This window comes from Melanotaenia boesemani, chromosome 9 (genome assembly GCF_017639745.1).
Source record: "Melanotaenia boesemani isolate fMelBoe1 chromosome 9, fMelBoe1.pri, whole genome shotgun sequence".
Taxonomy (NCBI): domain Eukaryota; kingdom Metazoa; phylum Chordata; class Actinopteri; order Atheriniformes; family Melanotaeniidae; genus Melanotaenia; species Melanotaenia boesemani.
The window spans coordinates 8,812,380-8,828,827 of record NC_055690.1 but is presented as its reverse complement, the minus strand read 5'-3'; the positions used below and the strand labels follow the sequence as shown (position 1 = coordinate 8,828,827).

General features: G+C 38.3%; 1 protein-coding gene across 1 annotated transcript in view; it reads left to right on the top strand.

The window, feature by feature from the left end:
- The window catches only part of fat3a (FAT atypical cadherin 3a), a 127,193-nt gene that overhangs the window by 39,423 nt on the left and 71,322 nt on the right, over positions 1-16,448 (top strand). The window contains 4 exon segments of the mRNA XM_041994271.1: positions 6,561-6,884; positions 8,850-8,911; positions 13,102-13,416; positions 13,858-14,068. Of these exon segments, the coding sequence (XP_041850205.1) occupies positions 6,561-6,884; positions 8,850-8,911; positions 13,102-13,416; positions 13,858-14,068 (912 nt within the window).

Here is a 16,448-nt window from a genome sequence, read left to right as displayed (position 1 = left end):
TCTGCAACCAGCCCACAGTGGCAAACCGCTGAGACCGTTGAGGAAACGGTAACTACCGCTACAGAAACGGCAAGTGCCATTGCAGGAACAGTAACTGCCGTTGTAGCGAAAGTGGCTGGCCTGGATCTCAGCGTTTCTCCATTTCTCTCACTCTCTCTCTCCCCGCCGCCACCCTCCCCTCACCCTCCCCCTGCTTGTAGTCATTAAAAACAACTGCACAGAACTGACGTTACTCCATCTGCGATCGACTTGTTTTGCCTCACGTCAGGTCCCGGATGTGTGGCACAAAAGTTTGAATTTCAGATCTGAATTTGAATTTCAGATTTGAATTTGTATTTCAGATCTGAATTTGAATGAAGAGAACTGAAACTGAACTATGGAAATGAATTAGGGAATTAATTTTTTCAAATACAAAAGTTTCAACTTTACCAATATACACATTTAAAAAACTGAATCCAAATGACCATATTTGATATTGAATCTTTGTTTTTTGAAGCAATTATTCAAACAGGCATATTCAGATTCAAATTGAATGATTCAAATTCAAATATAAAGAATTCAGATTCGCTCCCCAGTGGCACAAAGTTTATCCCATACTGGAGCCTATCCATGCAGGCGAGAGGCAGGTCTGCCAGTCTGTCACAGAGCCACTTTCTGATTCATGTCTCTCCCTTATTTTTAATGCACTGAATGAATTAATGCAGTAATAACTGTAAAACAGACATTTTTCCCTTTTTCCAGGTTAGATATTTTATAAGGTATTAAATCTGATTCAAAAGCACCAACAGTAGGTGATATAATAACCACACTCTGACTTATGATCAATCATTGCAGCCTTAAAGTTGGAAAATTCTCCTATTCATGGTAGATCATTTGTTATCAACATTACAGACTTCAGAGTCTGGTGCATTAAATTTATCAGATAACACGGTGTCAGGAGCAGATTCATAATCCTCCACGATTGTGGAATCCATTGATACCAAATACCAAATATGTCATGATTGATCAGTGGGACTAATTGGAACTGTTTTTATCGTGAGGCGGTAACAACTTCAATTAATTCCTAATAGTAATCAATCTGTTGTCCCTGAGTGAATCCTAACATGTTGCCTAGACAACTGCTGCTGATATCAGCTCAAACACTATTTTAGTTCAGGTGCTGCTCACCTCTCTAAGAAATTAATAAGAAGCTGCCCCTCACTTCATTTTCTTGTGTACTTTTTTGTCTGGCTGCACTGTGTAACTTGGTTAAACCGACCCACTGTTGCTGGTGTGGACTGAACCATTCGGTACAATTTTAGGTGGGTGGTAGGGCCTCTAAAAAATCCATTATTATAAAGCAAAATTGAGTCTGTATGCACCTTCAGTCAGGCAAACTGTCTTTTATTATCATAATTAGACATTTTAAAATGAAACACAAAGAAAAACTTTTCAATCCAGGATTTTCAAGGGTCCCCAACCTGTAGTAGCCCAACTCCACAGCATTTAGAACAACACCGATTATTACGATCAGAAATTCATCAAAGTTGTCACTGATATAATTTGACACTCAGACGTTGCAGTAAAAACAGTTCAGCTTTGTGTAGATATTTTAGCCCTTTCCCCATCAGACAGTTCCCAGTCAGACAGCAGGTTCAATACAAAACATGACTCGGTGACATTTACTGGAGAATAAATTTCAACATAATTTTCTTAAACATATTTGTTTCCAACAATCACTTATAATAATGCATTTCTGTAAATATAAATAAATATGAGTAAAATTGCTGTTTGTAAAGCGGAAATATCTCCGCTTATCACTGCATGTCAGAATGAACCGCTCTGCTGCGATGCGACAGTTTCACATTTGCCTGCAGACAGAAGAAGACGTAGTTCCTACCTATCCTGAAAGTTTAGTTATATAAATGCTGGTATAGAAGAAATAGATATTTCACTATTGATCCGCACATCACAACTATTTATTCTTCTCGGATAATTACATGAAATATATCGGAGGACCATTCCCACTTATTTAGTTGTTTCACCGGATTACTGGCCCAAGAGTAATACAGCCCACTGGGAATCCCCCCAAACCTCCCGATTAGCCGGCATTGCTCTTGATGTGTATTTCAGCGTGAGAAATCTGAGGTTTAGCGTGAGAGCATGTGAAGCCTCTCAAATGCGTGAGTCTCATGGCTAATGCGCAAGAGTTGACAGCCCTGAAAGTGGAGCAGGAAAAGGTTGACCCTGATTGGTAGTGGCTCAGGTGGTAGAGCAGGTCGTCCAATAATTGGAAGGTTGGCAGTTCGATTACCACTTCCCCAGTCATCTGTTGTTGTGTCCTTGGGCAAGACACTTCACCCTCCTTACCTCCAGTGTTGGCATCGCTAGTGTATGAATATGGATATGAATGTTGCCACGTTTCCATCAGTCTGCCCCAGGGCAGCTATGGCTACACAAGTAGCTTACCATCACATGGTATGAGTGAGGAGTGAGTGAATAATGGATACAATGTAAAAGCGATTTGGGTGCATTGAAAAGCACTATATAACGCTAATCCTTTATTAATATTATTTCCGCCATGTTTGATCGAGTAAATAGACTCACAGCTGATCACCGTGATCGACCAGAAATTTATCACGATCATTAAGCACGATCATGTGATCGCCCAGCCCTACTTTCAGAATAACACGGTAACGCTCCTGGTGGATAATATGGATGTAAACCGAGCTAACAGCTTGTCCTTGATGCAGATCCTCTCCTTCTGCAACTCATTTGCTTTTTGTTTCCTTCTCTTTTTAATGTCTAGGTCAGTTAGTATAGTCTTGGAGCAGTTTAGAGACACATAGTGTCTGGGATATGTCCTTGCAGCCATGCCTCGGTGTTCTTGGTATTCCTGCTGTGTAGTTGGTGCTTTAAGCTCGTCCATTTTGTTTCGTAGTGATCTAAAATTGCCAAGGTGACAGAGGGAAGAAATAGCTTGAATTTCCTCTGCTTTTCTCTCTGCCTTGCTCCTGCCCTCAATCTTTTTTGTTTTGTCTTTAATTTGTGGAGGATTTGATGTGTTATTATCTTCATTAGTTTTGTTTTGGAGGGCTCAGTCAGCTGATCCTGCTTATATACAACTCTTCCACTGGCATTGTTATTCATATAACAGATATTAAAAGTGCCCGACATATAAGGAGAAATCACTCCAGCATCGCAGTTGATCACAGAATTTTGTTTGGGGAATTGGATGCTGCTGGAGGGCAATTTCTTTTACTGAATGCATGGTCTTCTCATCTTACTGATTATCTTTCTGTATGTTGCGAAAAATCCTAGTTACGGCCCAACAGTAACTAGACTCAACGATTTTAATCAAAAAAATTATTGGATTCAGAAAGGCAAAACTTCCCCAAGCTATCAAAATAAGCAACTAAAATGTTAGCAGAGATGTTCAGAGCAGAAACTGATGAATACTGATGCAGTAAGGTTGATTTCACACAGAAAGAAAGATTGAAAACTGTGCTGTTACATGGCTTCTTTGATATAATTCAGCTTCTATTTCCTAAACGGGTTCCTCTGGGTAATAGTAGTGGAGATAATCATGTAGAGGAAACCAGGATGGTAATTGTATAAAGAATACCCCTAATTACCCTGTTGATAATCATAAAGGAGACACCCCAATTATTTATTTGATGATCACATAGAAGATCTCTGGGGCCTTGAACTATTCAAGCTGTGCTTCAATTCTCTCTCACGATCTCTGTTCTTCAAAGGAAAACCTGCTGCATTTCCCTGCATGTGTTTCACACATACTACCACACTATTTCCACTCTACTGTCCTCACCTCTAATACCTAACAGCAGGGTAGAGTTTAACATGGTGTGCATTTCCTAAGGTCCAACCTTTTCCACACCTCAGAGATGAGATCAATTTGCTAATCAGTATATACAGCCTAAACCTGGGCACAAGCACACCATTTTTCATTGCACAATGGAGTAGACAAAAGCCTGGCACTGGTGTTGCTGGTAAGTTTATAACCATACATGATGCATGCTTGTGCCATTTAAATAGCTTGCCATTTACATGCTTCTTTTTCCACGCAAGTGACTGAATCCTAACAGCATACTGAAGCTCCCCACACACAAGTGGTAGGGACCATTTATATTTTATCTCTGGGTTCACAGTTTGTTTTTAGCCTTTCCTTAATGTAGTGATAAGAAGTTTTTATATAAAAAAGACATTAAAAAAAGAAAAAAACCTTTTTATGCTCTCATGAGGATGTTTACCAGACATCTCGATATAGAAGTGTATCGCAAAAGTGTAATGGAAACACTTTTTTTGCATTTACATACCCCGGACGTGACGTAGGGTGTTACATGGTCAGTTTGTTTTACATAATACATTTATATAATATATAAGTAATATTTTAAGTGATAAATATTATATATAAAATGTATATATGATATATATATATATATATATAATTGTTGAGCAGCTCTTATGTTACTTTTAACTTTTTAATTAATTTATTTCAAATCATTAGCTGGCCTGACCTAAATAATGATGATTAATATATTGTAATATTATTAATTATAATAAATAATAATAAGTTACTTTTAAAAGTAACACATTTGTTTTTGGTGTAAGTAACTAACAAAGTAACTGAGTTTCTTTTTTTTAAAGAAGTAACTAGTAACTGTAGCTAGATACTTTTTTCCAGTAAGTAGCACAACACTGGTTATAATGAACAGCCCAACATACCTGACTGGATTTGTTACTGTGGCTGCATGTGGAGTAACAATAGAACACAACAGTAGGATCTAATTAGCAAGCGAAATCTAACATAAAGCAAACCCAGACTAGAAATAAATATTTACACAAATCTTGGCTCACATGCAGAAAAAAATGGCTTGAACTTGGACCAAATAATCTACACAAGAAGTGCAGTGACTGTAATGAACACTAATCACTGAGCAATAAACAAGAAGATGGGGCTCAGATTGCCCAGTATGTGGCTAGCACAAACATTTTTCCTCTGATTTCACCAGGCTTGTAGCTAGTTCTGAATTGTCTCATGTTACAGGACAAAATGCACTTGTGATTGAGTGTAAATACAGAACGTTTGCTCCAAACATGAAAAGTGATCAGTACACTTCACTAAGAATGTACACATTAAAAAACAGTGTTGATCAGATGTCACTGTGTCTGAAGTAGTTTCGGTCTCCTTCTGCTAGCTGAGGGGTGTTTGCAGCCACCTGCAGCATGAGTACAAGAGCAATCAATCACAGGAGATATGATGGTGAAACATGATCAGGACGATGGTTTTATTGTTTTTAGGGCTGTGCGTCTTCACTGGTCTCAAGATTCGATTATGTTTGTCAATGATTTGATTTGATCCCATGATGCATCACTTTGTGGTTCATCCTCAGTTTTATTTGCTACTTTTTTCATCAATGAATGCAAGCAGTTAGATAATTATGAACCCTTTATTTCAGAAATCAGCCTGCATGTCATGAACATTTCAAACACAAACATGTAAATAATTACGTTGTTTCTTAGCTTGAGAACTTTATTGTTCCACTGCTGGAAAATCAAGAAACATCTCTACCTCTCTACATTATTATAATCGATTATGCTTTGTCGCTGCATCGGTGCAGAATCGTACACATCAGCATCGCAGTGCATCATAGAAACAATTAAACTCAACACCTCTAATCGTTCTACATGTAATGTGTCAATTTGCTCATAAACTGTTACACCGCCTTGTGTTTGTGCAGTATTTAATCCGGTATTAATTAATATGTTTCACAAATCAGAATAAACTTTATTGTCCTGTTAGGGACAACAGAGTGACAGTCTTGCTATCACTGTTCAACAGATAACCACACAAAACAAACAGCTTTCAACAGTAAACCACATGGATGACTGCACGTCAATAATCAGATTAAATAAATATAAGCAGTAGAACAATAAGTACTATAGCAGTCAACCAGTAAACACAAGTTGAATGAACTATTCCACAAGAAGAAAACCAATTAAACAAACATAAAACCGAAAAAAAAAAAACATTCAAATAATAACACAGACTTCTAAAAATGAAGGGGTAAAGCATCTTTCAGCATTTGACGTGTTTCTATGTCACACTGTAAATTAAAAATAATAATAATAAATTATATTTATTATAATGCTTTTCAAGGCAGCCAAAGCGCTTTTACATTGTATCCATTATTCATTCACTTCTCACTCATACCTGGTGATGGTAAGCTACTTATGTAGCCACAGCTGCCCTGGTGCAGACTGACGGAAACGTGGCTGCCGGTGTGAACATTCATCCACATTCATTCACCAGCGATGCCAACACTGGAGGCAAGGAGGGTGAAGTGTCTTGCCCAAGGACACAACGAGCCACTGCCATCCCAAATTAAATCTTGGTTCATGATATTTGCAAATAATTGCATTCTTGTTTTATTTTCCCTGCAAACAGCATCACAGCTTTCTGGAACTGGATTATAAATGTCTCATCAAAAACAGAAAAAACCTCTGTATTGTTTTATTATTACCTTTTTATTTACTGGGCTTGTCTCTTGATTTTGCAGGGGTGATCTACACCACTGATATATTGGACCGAGAAACCAAGGATTCTTATTGGCTGACGGTGTATGCCAGCGACCGTGGTGTGGTTCCTCAGTTCACCAGTATCGAGGTGTTCATTCAGGTGGAGGATGTCAACGACAATGCCCCCCTAACCTCCCAGCCACTGTACCGGCCCTCAGTGCCCGAGAATTCACCACGAGATGTTTCAATAATCCATATCCAGGCCCAAGATCCCGATGCCTCACCCACTACCTCCACGGACTGGTTCAACTACCGTATTATTAGTGGAAACCCACAGAATTTCTTTACTATTAACTCCCGAACTGGTGAGTATTAATGAAGACTTACAAGAATTTTACATACACTACATATTATGCTCTGGGTGCATATTGGTGAAGTATTTCCTCTAGAAATTAAAAAAACCAACAACAACAAATACAGCATTAAATTCAGGGATCTACAGATTATAAAGTTTGAGCCAGATGAAACCATGTTTTTCTGTTATCGCGACTAAGACAGAAAACTTAGAGAGTGGCCAAGACAGATGTTATGAATGCTGAATTAAAGAAAAGTCTGCTACCAATTGTTTTTATCTTGCTAAAAGCTGAGATAATGCCTGGGTTTTCTCAAATAATGTGCATGCTTTCCTTCTCTGTAAGGAGAAGTGAGATAAAGTTTTAAGATTTAAATAATTATTGTTGGACTTTTCTGTGGAAAAACACATCCATCTACTAAATCTGAAGATATCTTCATGTGTGAATCATGGAAACATAAATCAAACCAAACTGATAGTGTCTTTAAGGAAAACATTACTGACTGCACCTTGAAAAATAAATGCATGTATAAGTACTGATTGGACAAAGCATATAGCTTATCATAAAATAAATAAATGGACATTGTCCATGCAAAAAGATGTCTGAATGAAATGGAATACATAATAAATTTAATTAGTAGATGTAAATAAGCAAAAAAAAGTCTTTATAACTTCAGGGACCAGATGTTTGATGAAAGTTTGATTTATTCACTAAAGCAAATGTTTAACTAACTTTGGTATTAACTTGAATATCAGGAGCTGCAAGGATCCACTATTTGGCACCATAACAAAACATCCATCCATCCATCCATCTTCTACCCCTTTGTCCTATTTAGGGTCAGGAGACGAGTAAAACACAGTTTCTAAATTCCTAGACTGGTTTGTAAAAGTAAGGTTATGGCTCAGAGAAAGTTGGGACTTATCTTATTTATAAAGAGATCTGAAAAGTCCTTCAACCCAACCGCCAAAGAAGAGTTTGAATTGACAGATTAGCCTTTTGTTGTCATTGTGAGGTAGGAAGGTGGATGAAGGAGAGGTCTGAGATCCTCCTGCTAGGGTGCATTCACACCAGCCCCTCTGAATTGAATCCTAGTTTGTTTGTTCATAAAGTCTGGTACGTTTGAGGGGGTGTGAATGCACAACCAAACCGCCTGAAAACGTAGCCCTCGGTTTGCTTCAAATAAGCCAAATGCAGGAAGCAGACTACAACTTATGTGGCGGAAACTGAAGTTGCCCCATTCAACAATAGATGAGTGAGTTTGTTTGTCTTGTTTTCTCCTTCAGTAATTCTTGATGCAGCACCACCTCAGGGAAGCTGAGAAATACGTTATTAAAAATGTTCAGTTCACTTGACTAAGAGCGGTGTGAAACCAAACTCAGACTGGCTGAATATTGTGACCCCCATTTGAACTAACTAGATAAATCTGGGATGTTTCTCCAAGCTCCTGCCAGATGTCGGTCGGCCTTTAGATTAACAAACCCTGCATGGCACCTCCTTATTTGTAGTAATTCTTATCTGGTTTTTGTTGCTAATTTTTCTTTGTTTCAACACTCTTGAGTTGAATGAAATGATCTGAGTCATGGTGCTACAATCCCAAGTCCTGTGTAACAGTTAAAATGGTCCCTGTAATGCCTTGCTCAACCATTTGGTGAAGCAAATTTTAATTACTAGATCTCATAAAAATCCTGACTGAGAAATCTCTACCTCTATTTGTTTAGAATAAGTGGCACCTAATCCATTTCTTTAACATCATAACTCTTATTTTCATCAAGTCAAATTCCAAGGAAATGATTTTCCTTCACTTTTTACAGTGTAAATGTTAAAGGGTTAAATAGCTTCTTATTTCTCCACGTGGGAGTCTGCTACACTAGTGAATGGAAACCGGGGTGGTGTGTGTGTTTTTGTGTTTGCTCGTGTGTGTGCTTGAGAGAGAGATCGATAAGAGTTTTTAATGGCTTTGTCTATTTTGTCTCTTAGGTTTGATCACCACAACATCACGGAAACTGGACCGAGAGCAGCAAGCAGAGCATGTTTTAGAGGTGAGGCCACGACTCGTATTCAATTCCCTCATCATGTGCATCCTTGATTCCTCTCCCCGACCTCAAGTCATAGTCTGTTCCACTAAAGAAGTGAGCAGAGGAGGAGACGACAGAAATTTAACACAATGAGACATTTTTGCTCCGGTCATAATTTTAAACCAATTACAAAAATGACTCTAGTCTTTTTTTCTAGTTAATCTTTTTATCGAGTTAACCCTAGAGCCTTTTGTCATTACCCTCTCAGGAGTTATCCTAGTCAGAACGGCCTTTTTGTGCAATCTAAAACACTTAATCCATGTTTTCATCTTTTGTGCTTTGCTTTTCATTGTTTATCAAGCATTAAAATATCATAACTAGGCCACAAACTGCCATTTTTTTCATTGAACTCAGCTAATTAGCATGCAGAGTTGTTTGTCAGTGAAATCATTGGACTAAAATCCCAAACACGTTTTACTTTCACCAGTTTTAGATGAGATTTTGATAGTGGTGTGTTCTTGTTTGCAGCAGCTACGGGAACTACACAGCTCACATTTGTATGAAGGTTGTACATGAGTACTACAAATATTTGAACTGTTTTTGCTTTCTGGTGCAAATGAAAGCAGCTGCTGCATGATACCAACAGGTATGTTGGTGTTAGTGGAGCTCTTATGTGTGCAATCAGTGAACTATGATGTGCCAAGCTATTTCTTGCCCTTTTATAACTGCAGCTGAGCTTCCCCTTTTACACATATCAGGCTTTAATTCTTCATAAGCCAACATAATTACCTGTTGCTCACTTAGATTAAGAAGCATGGAACTTTTTCCATGTCATGGTCTTCTGAAGACAGCCGTGACTACGCACTTAGTAGGATTACTTGTAGCTGGCTTGATGTCTTCGCTCGTCCTCGGCCTGCCTTGCCTTATTGGAGGAGACGTTTAAGTGACATGATGTTGGTCTCTGCTTGTGGAAAAACAAATCATTTCTTAGCTTTTTCTTTTTTTTTTTTAATTTAAAATATTTATTTCATTCTTAACTAAAACAAAACAATCAATACAACAAAAGTTTCAAACACTTGAATGAAAAGGAAGAGAAAATCTTATTTAATCTGCCCCACACACACAAATAATTAAAACAATAATAAGTCCAATTTATTTAACTAATATTATTTAACCAAAATAAGCTGCAGATTTTTAAGATACTTCACATTTTATTCTTCATTTATTATCTACAAAAAAGCACAGAACAAAACAAATTAACCTCATTCAATATATTTCTTATCACAGTCTTTAACAATCTATTTAAACATAATAACTGATTTTATTTCTTTAGTTTCTTTATCCAGATTGTTCCATAAACTCACTCCGTACACTAAAACACATCACTTCAACACTTTATTTCTGAATCTAGGTTATTTTAAATATTTCATGTCCTTTTAAGTTATAATTTACAGAGCCAACCTAGAAATAAGTCTAGCACCAGCCCTGATCAGTGAAGCTGCTCTGGTTAAAAAGGCAGATCAGTCGTAGATAAAAAACACCCTATCGAAAGGGAAGAACCCAGAATTAAGAGATTACAGGATAAAAAGTCAAAGCAATCAGCTCATTGACTCAAACATAAGGGGACTCTGAAACACTGATGCTGTATGATGAACACAATATACATAAATAAGCAGTATACAGTGTGTAAACTTAGCTGTGTCCTATGGAAAGGGTGTAGGGACATAAAAGTGGCTGACGGATGACCTCAGAAGACTATTTTTTTTGGCACTTATGATAAATGTTTATCTGCAATGTCATGTAATTTAATCCAGATAGAAAATTCAAACTAAGAGAAGTTATTTTTCAAAAATATTCTCTTGAAGGATTGGCATCAAAGGTTTTTGTCTGTACTGAAGGCAGGAGCGAATGATTTTTGTACACTTATGAGTTGAAGATAAAACAAATACAACTACTTATATAACATAAAGACCTCACCTGTGACCTTGCCTCTCCGCCTGCCTCTGCTCTTCTCGCTGTGGTGTCTGGTAGTGTCGCATTTATCCACTGACAAAATAACACACTGGCGCCACATTAAAACCCAGATAGGGAAAAAAAAATGTTTCACCCAAATAATTCAGCCCAAACTTGGCATTGACCTACGGCTTTGACTAAATGTGTGTGTGGTTGCCAGAACTCAGCCACATGACCACCACATGTGACCCACAAGGAAATTGCCATTAGGCAGGCTTCCCGTATAAGGAGCCACTAAATACTTGTCATAGTCAGCCTCCAGGCCCAAAGCTGACATCTGGCCAAATTCTGGCCACCACAGGACTTTCCAGTTGTGTTAAAGAAAAAGTAACAGTTACTATGAAGCCCGAAAAGGAGCAGGATGAAGTAAAAACTTATTTATTCTTGCCTCCCTTTATAAACATAATTTTATCTTCCTTACAGTTTTAACATTAATCTCTTAATCCCAATTCATCATAAATCTTATAATTGTAGGAATTCTGAAAATAAAATGTATTTATGATCATTTTGACTCGTTGCAACTGCACAGATTGCAAGTCTTTACAGTATTATTTGAAGATCAGGTAAAACACATCAGTGTGCTTTATTATGACTGATTAAATTTAACTTATTTAGCCTACTGTACGTCCACCTGCCTCAGCATCTCCTCCTCTCACTGAGATGCAGACATATTCATGCTAAGGCGAGTTTTTCACTCAGTGACTATTGTTATCACCAATATTAATGACCGATTTTTTTATTGTTTAATTTATTTATTTATTTATTATCTTTTTGTGGCTTAAACTTTTACATTGACTCGCCCTAAAATAACTCCTGATGTCCTCCTTTCTTTTCTTTGCTGAAGACTGCTTTTTGCCACCAGAGCTAGCGACAGCGGGGTCAGCAAGAAACAGAAAAACAGAGTTAATCATATCAGCTGAAAATGGGTTATAAGGTGAAACTTATAGGAGCAATCACTTGTTGCTGATAAGGCGCAGACTGAGCTCTCAGCTGTTTGTGACAGAAAATGGGATGGACAATTCAGAGCTTGTTGGACATGGGTTGGGACATGTCCCTACCATCGTTACATAAGTCTACGCCCATGGGTGTACCACAATATCAAAAACCCATCTGAAATATTTAAATTGTTTAATGATTTATGTGTACACATCAGAGATTTCACATTTTTTAAATCACAATTAATCACATGACTCAGTGTAGTTCATGCAGTTGCCAAATAATTTTGTTTAATATGTAAAAAACACTTAAAACAACCTATTTACTTTAATGACATCACAACAGTATTTCCACTAAGAGATTGCTGCCAGCTGGTAGCTGGATAGCTCAGTTGGCAGAGCATCCGTCTGCCATGCAGGAGGCCAGCATTTGAATCCCACAGGGGGGTGAATATTAACACCTTCCAGTTGAGTCCGTAGGCAAGGTCCTTAACGCTACTGTCTAACCACTGTAAGTCGCTTTGGAGAAAAGTGTCTGCTAAATGAGTATATTAATTGTCTTACTGTAAAAAAAATAAAGACAGAAAGAATGGAAAAAGAAAACAAATGTGTTGTTATCTGACAAACACTCCCAGCAGATGAGCCATAATTTACAGAAGACATCCTACTTGTTTATTTATATCAGTTTCTGGATGGTAAATGAAGAATACAGCTGTCAGTGCAACATCAGGATCTTTTCTGTCAGGCCTGGTTTCCACCTTCATGACACTGAAAACCCAGAGTTGATGTTGAAGTTACTTTGTAATCTTGGTTCATGCAGAAGCTTCTAGCTAAAGCATTTGCCCGACATTCTCACTTCTTCCCTCTTTTTTCTGCCCTGCATCTTCTGTCCTGTATTGTAATCCTCTTAGACTGTTGGGTGATTTATTCTTGAATAAATCCAGTTTACCACACCACGTGTCCTGAACTTTAAAAGATCCTGCCAGTGTAGTTGTTCATTGACAAGCAAGTTTACAAAACAGACACACTTAGTCACATCAAGGGAAGCACAGCCTCCAAATGTGTTTTACAACTTTTCATAGACTCATCAGTCAATTGTATTTAACATAGAATCCTAAAACATATCTACTTAGATTAAAAATTACAATTACAGCTTAATGCATGGTTCATTCATGCATATTTGTGGATTTAAAAGGATCAAATGTGTGGATGGGTATGTGTTTTTTATGTATATCTACAGTGAGTCACTTTTTTCTGCTTCCACAGGTGCTGGTTTCAGATGGTGGTCCTAGTCCCAAGCAGAGTACAGTCTGGGTTATGGTCCAGGTTCTAGATGAAAATGACAACAGACCCACATTTCATGAGAAAGTCTACAAGGTCAAACTTCCAGAGAGACAGCGTACTAAGAAGGGAGAGCCCGTCTATCGGGTGTTCGCCTACGACTACGACGATGGGCCCAACAGCGACCTCTCTTACAGCATTGTGGACGGCAATGAGGACGGGAAATTCTTCATTGACTCCAAGACGGGAGCAGTATCATCGCGGAAGGCCTTCCCTGCAGGAGGCTACAACATCCTCACTGTATGAGTCAATTATCAATCACATTTGCAAGTTTTAGGACATTTATAGTTCAATTTCAAACTCAGTCTTACAGTTAAACATGGATAGATGCTATATTTTAGTCCTGCGTCCTCCATGATTATTGTCCCAGACTTGTTGTCTTTTGTCTATTTTTTTAGGATAATGATTTAGGAATTTCTAAGTTCTAATTGTAAAACATTTATATGTAGCATTTGGGAATCAGAAATCTGTTCCATTTAATGCTGCTGTGACCACAGTTGGATTAACTGAGAAAATAGGTCTAACAAACTCTCTAGGACCGTAGAAGTCCAGTGGTCCAGACAGCAGCAGTCTTAGAAAATGGAAAAACGTGTTTGTGGAATTCTCAGAGTTATATCTTTCTGCACACTATAGCTCAGCAGCTATATCTTTACCTTTACACTTTTATTCTTCTCTGTTCAGATCAAAGCGACAGACAGTGGGCGTCCTCAGAAGTCTGGAACAGCTCGTCTTCACATTGAGTGGATCAGTCGTCCACCTCCATCAACTTTACCGTTCCTCTTTGATGAGCCGTTCTACAACTTTACCATCATGGAGAATGACAAGGTGGCTGAAATTGTGGGTGTGGTGTCCCTACAACAGAACTCAGGCTCGGTGTGGTTCGACATCACAGGTAAATTCACCTTTAAGTAAAGATGATGCTATTGAAAGCTTTTAGTTTTTTAAGTTCATACTTTATGGCTTTACCCCGGCTCTGTGTATGGCAGGGGGTGGACATATACAAACTTAGCTCAGATACTATGACTGCACTGCATGTTCTGCTCATTCCTATTTCTGTAGGTTGTTTACCACTTCAGTGTCTGCTAAGTTAGTGATCCTCAGTTTATCAGTCTGGATGTAGAAGTCCAACATTATCTCAGTTTTTTATTCCACCCCACTTCTGTTACAGCAGTAGGACTTCTAACCCAGCCATTGGCCATTAAAATGTAAATTTCCATTAGGCTTTCCACTCACCAGCAAGAAACAGCCTGTGGTCAAACACACCTTCCTTTGCTGTTACAAAACATCTTCAGTAAAATTGACAGTGATGTTGCATGACTTGCTCACACACAGTGGATGCATCTTTTGAGTGTATGTAAAAAGGTACAAATGCTTTTGATTCTATACTTAAACATGTTTAGTGTTTTTTTCTGGGCTAGACTTTGTTCACGTCTGTACGATAGATGCCATTTTAAGACATTGGCTAAATTTAACTCCTGTTGGCAGAAGAGGCCTTCAGAAGTCATTCTTCCCTCGGTAATCTTTCCACATCTTCTTTGCCGATCAGTAATATTTAGTCTTGTCCTTCTTAAAGCATGTCTGTCTTCCCTGTCTCAACTTCTCCCTCTGCTCTTTCCTTAATGCTTCATGCGTGGAAGGTGTTAGGTCTTTCCCTGAGATGTTCTATATTCTGCAGAAAGCTTGTACCAGGAACTGTTCATCAGAAGGTATCTTGCTTCCAACTATCACTCCCACTTTTTGCTGTAATCTCTGTCGTTCTTTTCCTGTGTTTCTCCTCTTCTGTTCCTTTTGCTGGTCCATCTTCATTCTTGTCATCCTTGTTGCTTTCGTATAGTTTGAGGAGATGCAGAAAGGATTGCATCACACAAAATCTCAGGCTTGCTGGATGTGCTTATATGGAAGAGTTTATGCTGGCCCACTCAGTGTGTGGATGTGCTTCTGTGTGTTTCACAGTAATCAAGTGAATTGTTATGGTTAAGTGAAGGCATTAAAGGACAAAAAATATATATTTTTATACTAAAAACTAAATACTGCAGATGTTACACAGAGTCTAAGTAGGGCTTCTTTGTCAATGTTCAGATAAAATGTAAAAAAATTCTGTATGTAAATGATTACAGCAATGCACAACAAGTAAATAGAGGCTATGTGCTACTTTATTTCCCATCAGCCAGCGTAGACGCCCTGCTCAGATCTAGTGGTGAAAAAGGTGTGTTTGCTTGCAAAGTATGTGATAAAAATAGTAAAGGACAGGTAAAATTCCAACAGAAAATAATATTTATTTACACAAATATAGGTTAGGTCTAAAAATGTTGTAAAATGTGGAGCTAGTATTAATTGTGTAAGTGTGGATGTGTATCAGTACAGTGAAGTGTAAACAAACAAAACAGCAAACAAGTGAAGACACTAAAGGTCCATTTATTCTCCCTTATGTACATAATATTTACGTTCATTTCAAGTGTTGTCATACATCACCGCCGTTTATACTTCCATGCCTCTTTTATGTTGCCATGGTCAATTCATCCACCAGTGGGCAGTGCTGAGTTCAGAGTTCACTCCTGCGTTCTGACATCAGTTTCGGACACCGGTTGGTGGTGGTAATGCATCGCTATAAAGTTGTTTGCAACTGCCTGACACGTCCTGAACACTCGCATAGCCTTTCTTCAAAAGCTTCCGCCACAGTTGTTGTCCTTGCTGTCATCTTCTCCTCCTGTTCCTCTTCATCTTCTTTGGTTTGTTCCTTTCGCTGGTCGCATGTCAGCTGTAAAGCTCAACACTTACCCTTCGTTTACTGGTGTTTGCTGTGTGAAGCCATGGATCTGCAAGGCCCTTAAAAACGCACCAATTACGCCAATGGGAGATGGATGAAATTATCCATCCATCTGCATATCCGTCTTCTGCGTTGAGTAAAATTGGGCCTGAAGAGCTTAGCCTTTTATAATCTGAGTACATTGGATGTGCTCCAGATAAATGAAACCACCCACTCTGGCCATGGCACATCAGCCTTTACACAGAATACACAAGTCAACACTCAAATATCAGCTTTTATAGCTGGAGCCATCACACCCCACCCCCATAAAGTCTGGGCCCCAGCAAGGTATTTACCATTATGGCCAGCATTAAAAATAAAAAAAAACAAAAATAGAAATCGTACAACCTTACTACCAGCCATACACAGCAACTGTCCTCTTGATCCTGTTCCCTCTGACATCCTGCGGAGCATTTTACCTACAATCAAAACTGCAGTAACCCATATTATCAACTCCTCTCTTAAA